Here is a 14352-nt window from a genome sequence, read left to right as displayed (position 1 = left end):
GAAAGCAGAATGTGAGAAGCCTCTTCCAAGACAACCCTTCTTAATGAAGTTCTCACATCTCACTTTCCCATGGAGGCTTTTTAGGTGTGCAGTACAGGAACCAAAGTTGCTGTTAACTGACCAACCCACTGGTATACTTCAGGCTGCCCACTTCCTCATTAGTACTGTGATAGATGAAAAGGGGGGTGGGGAGAGAAGCTCTCTTTTATGGACATCTAGCCAGCCAGTAGCTATAAATCCCTCTTAGTAGCTGTTCTCTAATTGCTCTACATGTAAACGGTTAAAAAGTCTCACTGCTATGCATAGGTAAAAGGAAGTGAGTGGGCACCTGGCCAAAGAGCCAATGGGAAGGCTAGAACTTTTTAAAATTGAAACAAGAATCCCCTTTTGTCTGTCTGTTGTACTCTGGGGGAGAGGTAGACAGAGCAAGTTATGTGGCAAGAAGCTTTGGGAAAAATCCTCAGTATCATACCTAGAAATTACTTATTTGAAATCCCAGATATGGAAGTTCCTAGCCATTTCCTGATCTAGACATGATTAGGTTTAGATTTTTATGGCTTGTGGAGTCCTCTGTGCTAATCCCAGGTGCTTTTGTTGTGCTTGTAAACTTTAACTGGAAGGGTCCCTTAAAGGTCATCAAGTCTAGCCCCCTGCCTTCACTAGCAGAACCAAGTACTGATTTTTGCCCCAGATCCCTAAGTGGCCCCCTCAAGGATTGAACTGACTACCCTGGGTTTAGCAGGCCCATACTCAAACCACTGAGCTGATGCTTAATGCTTGTAGTTACTCTTTTAAAAACTAGCAATAGCCTGAATTTCCAGCTGTAGGGTGGCTGGTTTTTTTAATTTACTGTTTAAGAACAGGATTGGATTTCTGTGTCTGAAGAGGTTTGTGCACATGTTTAATTAGCTGGTGGCAACAGATTTCCTCCCCCCACCCCAGATTGGGGGCAGGGGGGAAATGAAAGAGCTCAAGGATACCACACAGGAAGGAATTCCCAAGTGCTCCTTCCTGGGCTCTCAAAGGGGTTCTACACTTGGGTGGTGGCAGTATCTACCAATCCAAAGCCAGAAAAAAGTTGTAACCTTGGGAATACAAGCCTGGAGTGGCAAGTATTAATTTTTAGAATCTTTGCAGGCCCCCACCTTCTGCACAAAAGTGACAGAGTGAAGAATCAGCTTTGACAGGCACTCATCTCCACATAGTCATTTTAAATGACTCTTACATCAGAGTATTACACCCTACTCTAAGCCAGTGAATAGCTGGAACTTTAAAGTAGTGACTGTTACAGGTAAGCTATGTCTCATCTGGACAATTGACCAAATGCCAAGATATAGACCAAAGCTTTATGCCCTCTAGCAACCATGTGTGTTTTAGTGGTTTATTTAAGTGCATGTATCCAACTGCAGCTTTGACTACTCAGTGAGCTCCAATTTGGATAAGTGGTAGCAAATAGATGATTCAGATTCATCTTAGTTTAATTTAAAGCATCACTGCCTCCATTAGTTGCCAGATGCCAAAGCTAAGACATAAGCAGTGGGTTTGGCTTTCTAGCACCTGGATGGCTAGCCATTTATGACCACAGTCCATGGGTCAACAACCTATCAGAAGTGGGGTGCTGAGTCTTCACTTATTCACTCTAATGTAAGGTTTTGCAGGCTAGTCACATGTTAATGTTTTTAGAAGGTCTCTTTCTAAAAGTCTATAACATTACATACAACAATAGTTTAGTTAAGTAAAAAGGTTTTTTAAATGCTTAAGCAGCTTCATTTAAAATGCAGAGGCCCCCAGACCCCTGGCCAGGACTCTGGCACTAAATGTCACTGAAAATCAGCTTGTGTGCTGCCTTGGGCATGTGTGCCACAGGTTGCCTACCCCTGCCCTAGTCCTTTTGTTTTGAACAAAGATGTTTTTATGGATTAATGCCATATCTCAAGGGAGCTGTTTACAGTTTTGCCCCTCAAAAGGGGTGCATCTAGTGAAGAGTGTTGCCTGTGACGGAACTCTGAAATTTGAGTTATTAAAAACAGACAAAAACCTCTATGAAATACTAAAATAAAGAAAGCTTTGATATCATGCAGAGGAGGCCAGCAGCATAAGAATGTTTTTTCCACAGTAGCTAGAACACTGAACTTTTAATAAGCTTTTCAACTTCTATGCAGTTTGTATTTCTACACTTTGCCAGAAGTTTTACAGATCTGTCAGGCTCACTAGCAGGTCTGACTCAAAGATTTATCATTTTAAGTTACATACAAGTAGATAAGCATAAAAACAAAAAGGATAACATGCAATGCTGTGTCTAAAAGCTTAGTATCAACTCAAGCTTCAATATTCATGTTGCCAAGAATACTACAAGTCAGAGTTCTTTATTTTAATATTAAAGTGCCAGGTTTATGTACAAACTATTACAAATAGTAAAAAGTAAACTTAAAAACCTGCTTAGAAGCAGTGAGGTCATGTAGCTTCCCCTCCAGTATCCAAGAGCCAAATCTCATTTAAGACAATTTCTCAAGCACTTCCAGCTTTGTTACAGAAATTCCAGAAGCTAGCGATATCTGTACAACCTCCCTGTTGCAAGGGATGGCATCTGAGATCACTTCAAGAATTGAGGATTTTTCAGGAAATGATTTTATAACATAAGTTACTCCATCTAAGCATTCTATGAATTAACACCATTGGCAATATCTAATGAAAGAATTTTACTGCTGTAGCTATACTAGCCTCCTCAAAACAGTACCATACCCCACACTGTTTAAGAGTGAGATTTTAGTATAATCAAGTCACAATGTGAATTCATATTGAAAGCAATGTTTCGTTCGAACAGCATGCGCCTCATATCTTAAGTGGTCTCCGTTCATTTAAAAGTCTGCATCCAAAGTGAAAGAGTTATCTGTGGATTTTGACATTACTCCCATCTTCTGGTATTCTCCTACTCGCTTCTCAAAGAAGTTAGTCTTGCCTTCCAGCGAGATATTCTCCATAAAGTCAAATGGATTCTCTGCTTTGAATATCTGAAAAACAAGACTTCTAATCACAAATGGGTTCACATCTGGGAGTGGAATGAAAAAGAATCAACTGGGAAGTGAGGACTAGGAATGGGAAAGCCAGTTTAAGTTTACTTAATGCAAAGTAATTCAGTTTGCTATCTGGCATGTGAAACTCCTCTCACTCCCATGTCTTGGATGCTTCACTTCTGTATGCCTTTTCATCTGCTGTTCTTCTAAAGAGGCAGAAGCACAGTGCTTCTTGCAATGCCCTCTTTCCATCACACTGCTTATTTGACTGTCAATATGAATCACGTAGGTCTCCATCCAGGACAGAGTACATTAAGATTAGTGGAAATGACCAACTGGCTGGAGGGATCTTGGCTATTGGTCAGGAGCTGAAGACTGTCACATTAAATAAATGGCGGCAGCCATTTTACATATTCAAGATTCATAGGAAATATCAAATGAATACACTCTTTTCCTAGGAAAGGCACTGCTTATAAATCTTACCTTGCTAAATCCCAGCTCCAGCATAAGTCGATCTGCTACAAACTCAATGTATTGTTTCATTAAAGTGCAATTCATGCCAATCAGCTTTACAGGTAGCGCCTCTGTCAAGAATTCCTGCAGGTATGAAGAAGGGAGGTTAGTACAGAAGGCCTCAGCATACAAACATTTTGTCATCTAGAGCAGTGGTGCCCAAACTGTCATCTGCGGACCACTGATTCATGTGGTCCGCAGATAGTTCCTCTAAAAGGTGTGCACCTGGGCAGCCACACACAAGAGAATGAAGGGCCACCCACCTAATTAGTGGTGCCATGCATGTGTGGCTCCACTAATTAGGTGCCTGGACCCTGGAGAAGGCACACATGTAAGGTGAGGTGGTGGCCTTGGAAAGGTGTGTGGCAGCGTAATAGGGGGTAGATGGGAGAGGGCAGTGGGGTGAGAAGAGGGGGTAGGGGGAATTTGGGACATGCAGGACTGCGGTGGCCAGAGGCAACTTTCCCCAGTTCCAGGGCTGCAGCTGCCAGGGAGAGACAGCCATCCTTCCCAACCTCAGATCTTCCACAGCAGGGGAAAGAGGGCACATCCATTGGATTAGAAAGGTAAGACTATGGCTATTAAAATCAGAGTTGTGCTTTTATTTGTAGAACAAAAAACAGTGGTTAATCAAGTTGTTTTTTTAAATATAGCACTTTTAGCCAAAGCACTTTACAATAGTTAGCTAATGGTACAAACATTTGGAAAGATCATTAAGTGGTCCACTGAGACCCTCAATTTCCCTCCCCCTCCCCCCATGGACCACCTGAAGTTTGAGAACCACTGATCTAGAACAGTTTCATGGCCTGATAGTTCTCTGCTTTTTAAGCTAAAATGTGAGCATTTACAACCCAAAACAAGGAACACCTGATTACCTGCTCTATCCTGACAGCATTGGTAATGACATCTCTTACTCTTTCCTCAGATGGTTTGTGAATCAAGTGCTTGAACATTAGGCAGGCAAAGTCGCAGTGCAAACCCTGAAAAGGTGAACGTGTAGATATTATTTCAGGAACATAGATTAGAAGTGCCACCTCTTAAAATCAGAGGCACATTTGAAAAGCCCATGAACCAGATACCATCTTAGTACTCAAAGCCCAGGATGATTTTCCCTGGAGAAAAATGGATCACTTTGTAGTTTTCACCTTGGCTTTTGAATAGAGAGGCAAAGTGCACAATTCAGTAGGCAGCCTTCTTACTAGACTTTCCCCTCCAATCACCACCATAATGGTTTATTAACTCACTGCCTCAGTTCAAGTCTTATTTATTCCCAAGATATTGTTTACCCATTTAATTTAGCACCAGACAATTCATAGGAATTATAAATAGTTGTCTTGAAACATAAGGTCACTTGTACCTTGTGGTGCACTGTAATAGGAGAGTGTTACAAGGTTCTCTTACCTCATCTCTGCTGATGAGTTCATTAGAAAAAGTGAGTCCAGGCATTAACCCTCTCTTCTTCAACCAAAAGATGGATGCAAAGGAGCCAGAGAAGAAGATTCCTTCCACTGCTGCAAAAGCCACTACACGTTCTCCTGTCAGGAGAATTCAGTATAAGTTTTGCACTGAAGCGAATGTTTACCTAGCCTTAAAATTCAAAGCATACTGAGAGAGTTTTCCATTCATGAGATTCGTGACTAGGAAATATTGCTGCCTAAGTGAATTAGTCTCTGAGACTGAAACTACGGCCTTGTCACTACAAAAAAGCAAGTGTTAAATAACCCATGTGCAAGGCTGTAAGAAAATAGGCCAGGATTTCTGACACCTCTTTTCTGGTGTAGCCATGGCCCAAAATGTTATCTTACACTAAAACTCTGATCAATTATTTTAGTCTGTTTTGACATCCTGCAAGTCAGAACCCAGATTGGTCTGAGAACATATGACAAGACCTTGAGCAAAGATTTAATACTCAAGGGATAATGGGAATTTCAATTGCCTCCCACCTGCCAAGTGAGGCAATCAAGAGTCCATAAAGCAGATGAACTATTTATCCTTCAACAGGAGCATAGCTCCTTAGGAAGAATAAACTATATATGCTTCAAAGCAGCTACAGGAAAAATATACTGCCAACTAGAGACATTTGTCACAAGGGACCAGTTGGAATTAAAAATGCCAGCAGAGCAAAGGGGAAACTCTTCAGAAGGGAGAATAATAATTTGCTTTATCTGAGACTACAATCTTCTTCCAGAAATAAGGTGAATAATCACCCTTCACTCTTGCTAGGAAAGGAAACACATTTAGCATCCAGTAAGTGCACAGTTCAGAAATGCACTCACCAAATGTTGCTTGTTTGTCCCCAATCCACTGCATGGCCCAGTCAGCCTTCTTTTTAACACATGGCAGTGTTTCAATGGCATTGAAAAGAAATTCCCTGGAAAGCGTATAGTACATTATAAGCGGAAGAAGTCAATACAGCAACCAGTACAGTAGGTATTTGCAACTAGCTGTCGTAACAGGTTTGTCTCATTGATTAACCTGAATTACCTGCAACTACCCAGCACATTCTGAAACCAGTACTTACAAACTTGGCTACATTAGGGATTTTGGCACCTGCTACACAGGTGCCAAAATCCCAGCATAGACATGCTACATCTGTGCAATTTATCCCCATGTCAGCCCTCCACTGCTGTTCTAGGATTCCAGTGCATCAATCCCTGTTGTAGTCTGAAGTGTACTCAGCCTTTCAAATATTTTGGTTCACAAACTGCATGCATCAAAATCTTCTTATGATAAGCGTTCTAAGAAACTGTAGAACTAATTCATAAACCCATTTTCACATACTTAATTCTGAAATCATCTTTCAGACTCACTGATATGTTTACATCAGCCCAAGGGTAGGGTTTAGGTTTGGTTTTTAAAGTTGGCAGTTTTAGCACTAGTGTTTTAATAACTCAAAGGCAAAGTTTTAAAGCATCCAGCTTTGTGTATATGTAGCTGTCAGAAATGAGCATGGTTTACTACATTACAAACGACTAGTTAAGAAATAGTTGTGACTTGCTGACAATGGTAATGCATAATTTTTCAGTTTAACCACACAGCAAGTGTAGGCCACCATTAAATGGGAAGATGCACTGAATTTTATACCTGAGATTTCAGGGTACAAGTCAAAAAGATACAAGCTGAAATGGTTCCCATAGAAACTGTTCTTGGTTACCTAAGTCATCAACTAGCCAACACAAGGGCCTCTTGTATTACAGTGTAGTCTAGTCTTAAGTATTTATGTAGATTGACTATGCCACCAACTTCATATAGTTGATTTCATCTCCTCATTTATCACTTATTGAAGTTAAATCTGCTTTGCTTTTAATCTCAAGGTCCAGCCTCTGGTATAGTTTTTGTTGCACCTTACTGTTCTGTAATATATAGGGCCCTACCAAATTCATGGTCCATTCTGGTCAATTTCTTGGCCAGAGGGTTTTAAAACTGGTCAATTTCACAATTTCAGTTGTTCATATCTGAAATTTCAGTGTTGTAACCCTGGGGGGGTCCAGATCCAAAATGGGATCATGGGGAGGTTTGCAAAGTTGTTGTAGTGGGGTCCCAAGATTGCCACCCTCACTTTGGTGCTGCCTTCAGAACTGGGCTCCAAAGGCAGCACCCTCCCAGCTTCCTGTAGTTAGAGGATGTTCCTGGAGATGGAAGTGGGTAGGATCTTCCCCATGCTGCTGGGAGCACCCCAGCCAGGGGCTCCTACCTGCTAGTCCATGCCAGGAACAGATTAAGGCAGGGGCCCCCCCAGGACAAGTGGGAGTCCATGTTGCCCCAGCTGGAACAGTGGAGGAGGCCCCCAATCCCTAGCTGCAGGGGGCAAAAGCCACGAGCCCAGGCTGCCCCTGCCCCAGATGCAGCCACCAGGAGTGGAAGCCCCATGGGAGGAGGAACCCCTAGGCTGGGCACTGGAACCATGGCAGGAGCCATGGAGGGGGGAACACAGATGCCAAGAATGCCCCAGCTCAGCAGCCAGGAGCAAAAGCCCCCAGCCTGGCAGAAGCCACTGTGGGAGGAAGATCCAAGCTCAGCACCTGAACCTAGAGTTGTGGCAGGAGCTGGGGGGAGGGGGGGAAGCCCAAAGCCCAGCTTCTGGGCTGCTGCAAGCACAGAAGTGAGGGTGTACCAGCCTCATTTCTGCACTGCCTCTGGAGATGGGTCTCATCTCACCGTGCAGGGAAAGGACAACTCCTGTCCTGTCCCTCCCCAGCATGGCTCCCAGCAGGAGGGGAGATCAAATTTCACAGACAAGAAATTGGTAGGGCACTATGCCTGCAGAGTTGTTCTCCACAGTCTAATTTAAATTCTCAAGTCATTTCTGTATTGTTTTCAAATTAAGACAGAAGTATCACTATTAGATTTCACCATGACTTTACAGCAACTTGAACATTTCATCATGTGATACGAACCTCTGTTTTGGATCTTTAATGTAAGTATCTATGAGCAGACTGTACATTTCTGAATGTATGTTTTCCATAGCAATCTGGAAGCCATAGAAACAGCGCGCTTCTGTTACTTGTACTTCTTGGCTGAATCGTTCCACCTAGAGGAGAAACCAGATTGTTGCAGAAAGCATTACCCACCTAATATGTTGCAGTTTTTTTTGCTATTAAACCCACAAGTATCTCCAGTTTTGCTCTACACCCCTATGGTCTGACAAATGTTTTCATGTTCAAAAGCTATGCCTGGCATAGTGCATTAGAATAACAGCCTCCTCCTTAGTGCCAGGAATCTTAGGTTCTGGCTTGATCTCATCTTAACTCAGGGGAAGGGATAGCTCAGTGGTTTGAGCATTGGCCTGCTAAACCCAGGGTTGTGAGTTCAATCCTTGAGGGGGCCACTTAGGGATCTGGGGCAAAAATTGGTCCTGCTAGTGAAGGCAGGGGGCTGGACTCAATAACCCTTCAAGGTCCCTTCCAGTTCTAGGAGATTGGTATATCTCCAATTATTACCTTTAAGTATTTGAGCATAAGGTAACACTGCACTTCCCTCCCCCCAATCTCTTGCTTTATCCAGGGCAGGAAAGTGGAGCATTAACAGAACTATAGTAATATTTTGCACTCCTGCACTCATGAACAAGGATTTTAAAGCACAGTACAAATGTTACTTCAGTCTCAACTGCCCTATAAGATAGGCAAATACCTCCACCATTTTATAGATGAAGAAGCAAACAAGACTGGAATTGATTCATCCCCTCCTGCCCCCCACCCCAAAAAAGTGCAGTAACATCAGAGCCAGGTCACCAGACTCCCAAATCAGGTATTCTTACTACAAAAACCCCCTCTTTCCTCCCAACAAAGAAAGAGGAGTTTCTGAAAAAGTCCACAAGAGTCCTATTTTACAGAGCAATCCCTGTTTTAGTAAGTGCATCTTCCCCACCCTTTGCCTCACCAAAAATGGATTAAAGATTTAATAGGTTTTAGAGCAGCTCAACAGGTGAATATCTCATTAACATGAGTTTTATTTGGGCAGCTTTGTTAGCTGAATGCTTTCCACTTTAGGATTGCTCTTCTGTGCGCTTACCAAATTCTCATTTACAATGCCATCACTTGCTGCAAAGAAGGCTAAGACATGTGAAATGAAGTATTTCTCCTCAGGCTTCAGGGACTCCCAGTGTTGAATGTCTTTGGAAAGATCAACCTGAACAACAAAAGCAGACACTTACAATAAAATTGTGGTACTAAAGAATCTATTTCTAGATAAGATATTTAGAGCAATGTTATACGGTGCATTAAACATCCCCTCTTCTCAGTGCTCTGTGAACTAAAGTACCACGGCAATAAATGAAGTTATGAAGTTTAATAGGTTCCTAGAACCACAGAAAGCTATGCTTGGTTTACGTCACTTTTTTCCAATGCTGTTTAATAATAAAAAGATTAATTTATATCTCATGTAAGGCAACAGTACAATTAATACACAAGCAGTCACTGCTGGCTCTTGCCAAACTTAAGCCATGTCAACACTAGAAAGTTAGGGTGGTTTAACTACCTTGGCCAGGACTGCAAAAAAAAATCCACAACCCTGCCCAGCATAGACCAACCTAAGTCCCCATGACAGCACTACATCAAGGAAGAATTCTTCCATGGACCTAGCTAACGCCCCTCTGGGAGGTGGTTTATCTACACTAACAAGAGAACCCCCCCCCCATGGGGGCAGGTATTTCTACACCAAAGCACTACAACAGCACAGTTTCAAGTGAAGATGTACCCTTTGACTATAAGCTCTTTGGGACATGGACCATCTTTATTGTGTTTGTACAGCACCTAATACAACAGGGTCCTGATTCATGACTGAGGTCCCTAGGCTTTATTGCAATGCAAATAAGTTAACACTACTGGAAAAACATGCTCCATTATGAGCTGGACTGAGCTGCTAAAGTCAGGTGGATGTGTCCACTGAAGCAACCAGAGCAGGGATAGACTCAGGGGAGCCCCTCACCTCTTCAGCTGTCCAGAAGGAGGCCTCTGCTTTCTTGTACATCTGCCAGATATCATGGTACTGGATGGGGAACATGACAAACCGGTGGGGATTCTCCCGTAGGAGTGGCTCATCTTCCAGATTGCTAGGAGCTTGTATCACTGCTTTGGGTTTCAGCTAAAGGAGGCACAATGGAAAACTTGAATTCAACATTCCCAGTATTGGAGACATCTCATCCCAAGGATGGGATGAGGGTGGGAAAGAGAGGAAGGAGGAAGAAAAGGAAGGACGCGCCTGAGGAGAAGCAGAGGGAAAAAAGCCACAGAATTCCTGAGGATGGCAAGCCCAAAGAGGGCATGGCGGGGGGGAGAAGGATGGCGAGCCCAAAGAGGATAAGGGGGTCCCCCCAGGCTAAGGGGGGGAGGATGGCGAGCCCAGAGGACATGGGGGGAGAGAAGGATGGCGAGCCCAAAGAGGGCGAGCCCCCCCTCGCGAACCTAAGGGGGGGGAAGGATGGCGAGCCCAAAGAGGGCGAGGGGGGAGGATGGGTGGAGCCGCCCGCGCGTTGGCGGACAGTAGCATTTGGCGCCAAGACGAAAAGCGGCAGGACGCGCCACCTGCAGCCGCCCAGCTCAGCCCGCGAACTCAGCCATGTCACCGGCCCCGGCAGCCCCGTCCCCCCGCCATACCCAGCCCGGCTGGCCGCCCGCTCCCCTTCCACCCCCACCACCCCGGACTCACCGGCTTCGCGTCCGCCTCCTGGAAGATCTTGCGGGCGGTCTTGGTGGCCAGGACCCGCGTGGCGCTGGTGGCGGGGGGCTGTGGAGAGACAGACGGCGGCGGGTGAGAGGAGCCGGCAGGGGCCGGGCGCCGCGCCCGGAGCTGGGGGAGGGACTGGCGGGGACACTCACCGTGTTCTCCTTGTCGGTCAGGACCAGGTTCTTCATGGGCGACAGGCGGGGCTGCTCGTTGCGGACGGAGAACGGGGCCCGGGCGGGGATCATGGCGGCGATGGCGGGGACACGGCGACGGAGGATCCGGCTCTGACAGGCAGCGGCGACGGTAGGGCTGCGGCGCTCCCGGGGACACTTTATATTCCCTTCGAACTTGGCGCCAGAACGCCAGGCTGCCCAATCACAGCGCCGGGCACCGCGCCAATCCCGAACGGCGCCACCCCCGGTGCGCTCCCATTGGCCAGGGACCCGGCCGCGCCAAGCTCCCCATTGACACAAACGCGGGAGCCGCCGAAAATTCCGACCGCTCCGCGCTTCCATTGGCCAGAGCCTCGCCGCCACGCCCCTCAGTCTTACACAAGCTGGAATCAGCCTAAATTCCCGGCACTCCGCCTGGACGCTGCCATTGGCCAGAGCCTCCGCTGGACACGCCCCTGTATTGTGTCACGAGATTCCATCCCCTGCGGCTGCGTCTCCTCCCCCTTCGAACCCTTTGTTACATTGCCCGGCCCCCAGCGGGACCGGGACCGGGACTGGGACTGTCTCGCTTCACCCCCCCCCCCTTTAAAGGGAGGGCGGGTGACCGACCGCATGGGGTGTTGGCAGGCTCCGGACAAAGAAAAACCGGATAAGGGGTGGGACGGGTGGCGGAGGGGCTGCCTTGGAGTGCTGGCTCCCCAGAGCTGCTGATCCCCATAGGCCAGTGGTTTTTAACCTTTTTTCATTTGCAGACCCCCTAAAGATTTGGAATAGTACAGTCCCCTTTGGAATTCTTAGACATCGTCTGTGGACACCCACGGGCCCATGAACCACAAGCTGAAAATCAGGGCTATATCACAGACTGCTGCCTTACCACCACCAGGCAGTATAAGAGCCCAAGAACCAGGAAAGAAGCAATTCTGCTCCCTTAGTGGAGAGTCCCAGCATCTCAAGTGGCAGCAGTTTAGGAACCAGTGAAGATTAAACCTTTCAGCTGTGCGCCTATTGGTTCAAATGCCCCAGTAGGGCATTTTACTCTCTCTTCTTTTACTCCCCCTGAGTTAGTGATGTTTTATGTCCTGGATCATAATGGTCTTCTGTAAAAATGTAGCCCATCTAATATAATGTTGGATGTTCATGTTTTCTATATAAATATATTTCTTGAATCCTCCTAAATTGTATACCTCAAATATATCATATGACACTGAGTTCCACCAATTAGTTATGCACTGTGTAAAGTATTTCCTTTTATAAATGCTATAGCTCTTACCTTCCCATTGAATATCCTCTTGTTTAGATATAATTCAAAAGGTAAAGTAGGAGAGTCCTATCGACCTTCTCTGTGCTATTTATTATTTTGTATCCCTCTATCACATCCTCTCTCATCTATACCTTCTGGTGTAGACCAGGTCAAAAGCCCAGATCCTGCAAAGATTTAAATGTACATAACTTCATGCATGGGAAGAGTCTTAATACACCTCTATCCCAATATAACGCGGTCCTCGGGACCTGAAAAATCTTACCGCATTATAGGTGAAACCGCGTTATATCGAACTTGCTTTGATCTGCCAGAGAGCGCAGCCCTGCCCCCCCAGAGCACTGCTTTACTGCGTAATATCCGAATTTGTGTTATATTGGGTCTCATTATATTGGGGTAGGGGTGTATGTGATATATATGTGCTTAAATCTTCTTAAATATTTGCAGGCTCAGGGGCATATGAGGAAAACCTGTACATCTACTGTGAGTTTCATCTCAGATTTTGGTATCACATGGCCAAAATGTGGGTTTAGGTTGGAGCTTGGGAGAGTATCGCCATTTATTTTTCATACACTCTCTCTCTCTCTCTGATTGCTACTTTTGAGCCCCTGAGTGTTATGTCAGTATCAGAGTGGTAGCCGAGTTAGTCTGGTTCTGTAAAAAGCGACAAAGAGTCCTGTGGCACCTTATAGACTAACAGAGGTATTGGAGCATAAGCTTTCGTGGGTGAATACCCACTTCGTCAGACACAAGTGGGTATTCACCCACGAAAGCTTATGCTCCAATACGTCTGTTAGTCTATAAGGTGCCACAGGACTCTTTGAGTGTTATGTGATATTTAGTACAGTGTCAACTCATGCAATAATAACAAGGGAGGAGGTGATTACATATACCCTGATGGACAAGTTTGCACAGGATGAGCTCTCAGAGCAGTGACTCTCACTTGTTGCCTCATGGGAATAGACTGGATAATAAGACCCTGCTGCAGCTGCTATGTTGCTTGGCATAGGGAAGTGTATTTTTTCATACACGTTGTTTTTCTCCCCCTAGGAGAAATTAAAGCAAGTTTTTCAGTCAGTTACACAACTGTGTAAAACAGCCTAGCCCAAAGCTTCTAAAACTCAAGCTGCTGCTGATCTTTTTCCCTTCTTTTCGTAACACAATACTGTATATGATCACAATCAGCTGTTTAAAAAATGAACAGAAGTGTATGCAGCATTGTTTTACATTAAATGCAGGGTGCTCTGATTATTTAAACAGCGGCATCACTTTCTTCTCTTTCTCCCCTGTTCCCCAAACTAGATTGTGCTTAGCTCACTATGACTTGCAGAAAATTAAAAATGTATGAGCATAGACAGGATGTGGCTTGTTGTGGTTTCCAAATGTGAAGGAAGGGATGTCTCAGACCTTCAAGAGTTCCGAATTAATGTAAATGCAGCTAGATTCCAAGAAGAGTTAGAATATGTGTGTATACCGGTACTCTGAGATTTAGAGTTATTACAAAAAATACATTTTTCTCTATTACAATAAAATCATTTAGGTGTGTTTTTGTCACTATGGTAAAGAATATTGAGTCGCTACATTACAGTAAGCAAAACAGTATATGCTGTATTATGATGATTATTGTTTTACAGAAAGTCCATAGTCTATAGCACTCAAACATCAAATTTATCCCATCAATTGTCAATGGAGTTACAGTAGCGATGAATCTGGCTTATACAATTCAGCAAAGCTCTTAAGCACAGGGTCAACTTTAATTGAACTTTAAATGAGATTGTGTTTAAAGTGTCTATGGTTGTGGACCCAGTTCTGGGAGACACAGCGTGCTTAAATGCTGTTAACGTCACTGGAACCTAAGCACGGGTTTAAGTGCTTGCCTGAATGGGGGCCACAGGTCTAAGGGCCCAATCCTGTGGGGCGCTATGTGACTGCTGTGAGGTGTTCAGGATCTTAAATACCCAGTGAAGTTGGTGAGAGCTTAGAGCGCTCAGTACCTCACAGGACTGGGCCCATGACCACAGACCTTTGAACACATTTCTTTGCTAATATGGGATGTAGCACTGCTTTAAAGAGAGTGAGTCTCAGACTAGGGTCTGTTGTAGGCCAGAGAACACCTTGGTAAATGAGACAGATGTTTTAAGAAACAAGCAAAGGGGACTGCCCAGACAGGTGGATCCATGGAGGGGGGCTCTCCCTTACATAGTGGTCTGCAGACTGAGAAAGTTGGGGC

General features: G+C 44.9%; 1 protein-coding gene across 1 annotated transcript; it reads right to left on the bottom strand.

Annotated features, from left to right (window-relative positions):
* Positions 1-1998: 1998 nt before the first annotated feature.
* On the bottom strand, positions 1999-11047 carry RRM2 (ribonucleotide reductase regulatory subunit M2). The gene is made up of 10 exons (XM_039528289.1): positions 10844-11047; positions 10674-10751; positions 9954-10109; positions 9039-9155; positions 7925-8058; positions 5804-5898; positions 4929-5062; positions 4403-4507; positions 3498-3611; positions 1999-3011 (listed from the first exon to the last, which is right to left on the bottom strand). The coding sequence occupies exons 1-10, from the start codon at positions 10934-10936 to the stop codon at positions 2859-2861; spliced, it is 1179 nt and encodes a 392-aa protein (XP_039384223.1). The 5' UTR covers positions 10937-11047; the 3' UTR covers positions 1999-2858.
* Positions 11048-14352: the final 3305 nt, after the last annotated feature.

Source organism: Mauremys reevesii, linkage group 3 (genome assembly GCF_016161935.1).
Source record: "Mauremys reevesii isolate NIE-2019 linkage group 3, ASM1616193v1, whole genome shotgun sequence".
Classification (NCBI taxonomy): domain Eukaryota; kingdom Metazoa; phylum Chordata; order Testudines; family Geoemydidae; genus Mauremys; species Mauremys reevesii.
Note: the sequence above shows the minus strand (reverse complement) of the source record. Positions and strands in the feature narration are given on the sequence as shown.

What these genes read in the sequence shown, in the direction of transcription:
- RRM2 (XM_039528289.1), bottom strand. Translation starts at nt 10,936, where the DNA reads ATGATCCCCGCCCGGGCCCCGTTCTCCGTCCGCAACGAGCAGCCCCGC. An exon ending in TGACCGACAAGGAGAACACG is followed by an intron (nt 10,752 to 10,843) that starts GTGAGTGTCCCC and finishes GTCTCTCCACAG; the next exon opens with CCCCCCGCCACCAGCGCCAC. An exon ending in TGGAGCTGGGATTTAGCAAG is followed by an intron (nt 3,012 to 3,497) that starts GTAAGATTTATA and finishes CTTGTTTTTCAG; the next exon opens with ATATTCAAAGCAGAGAATCC.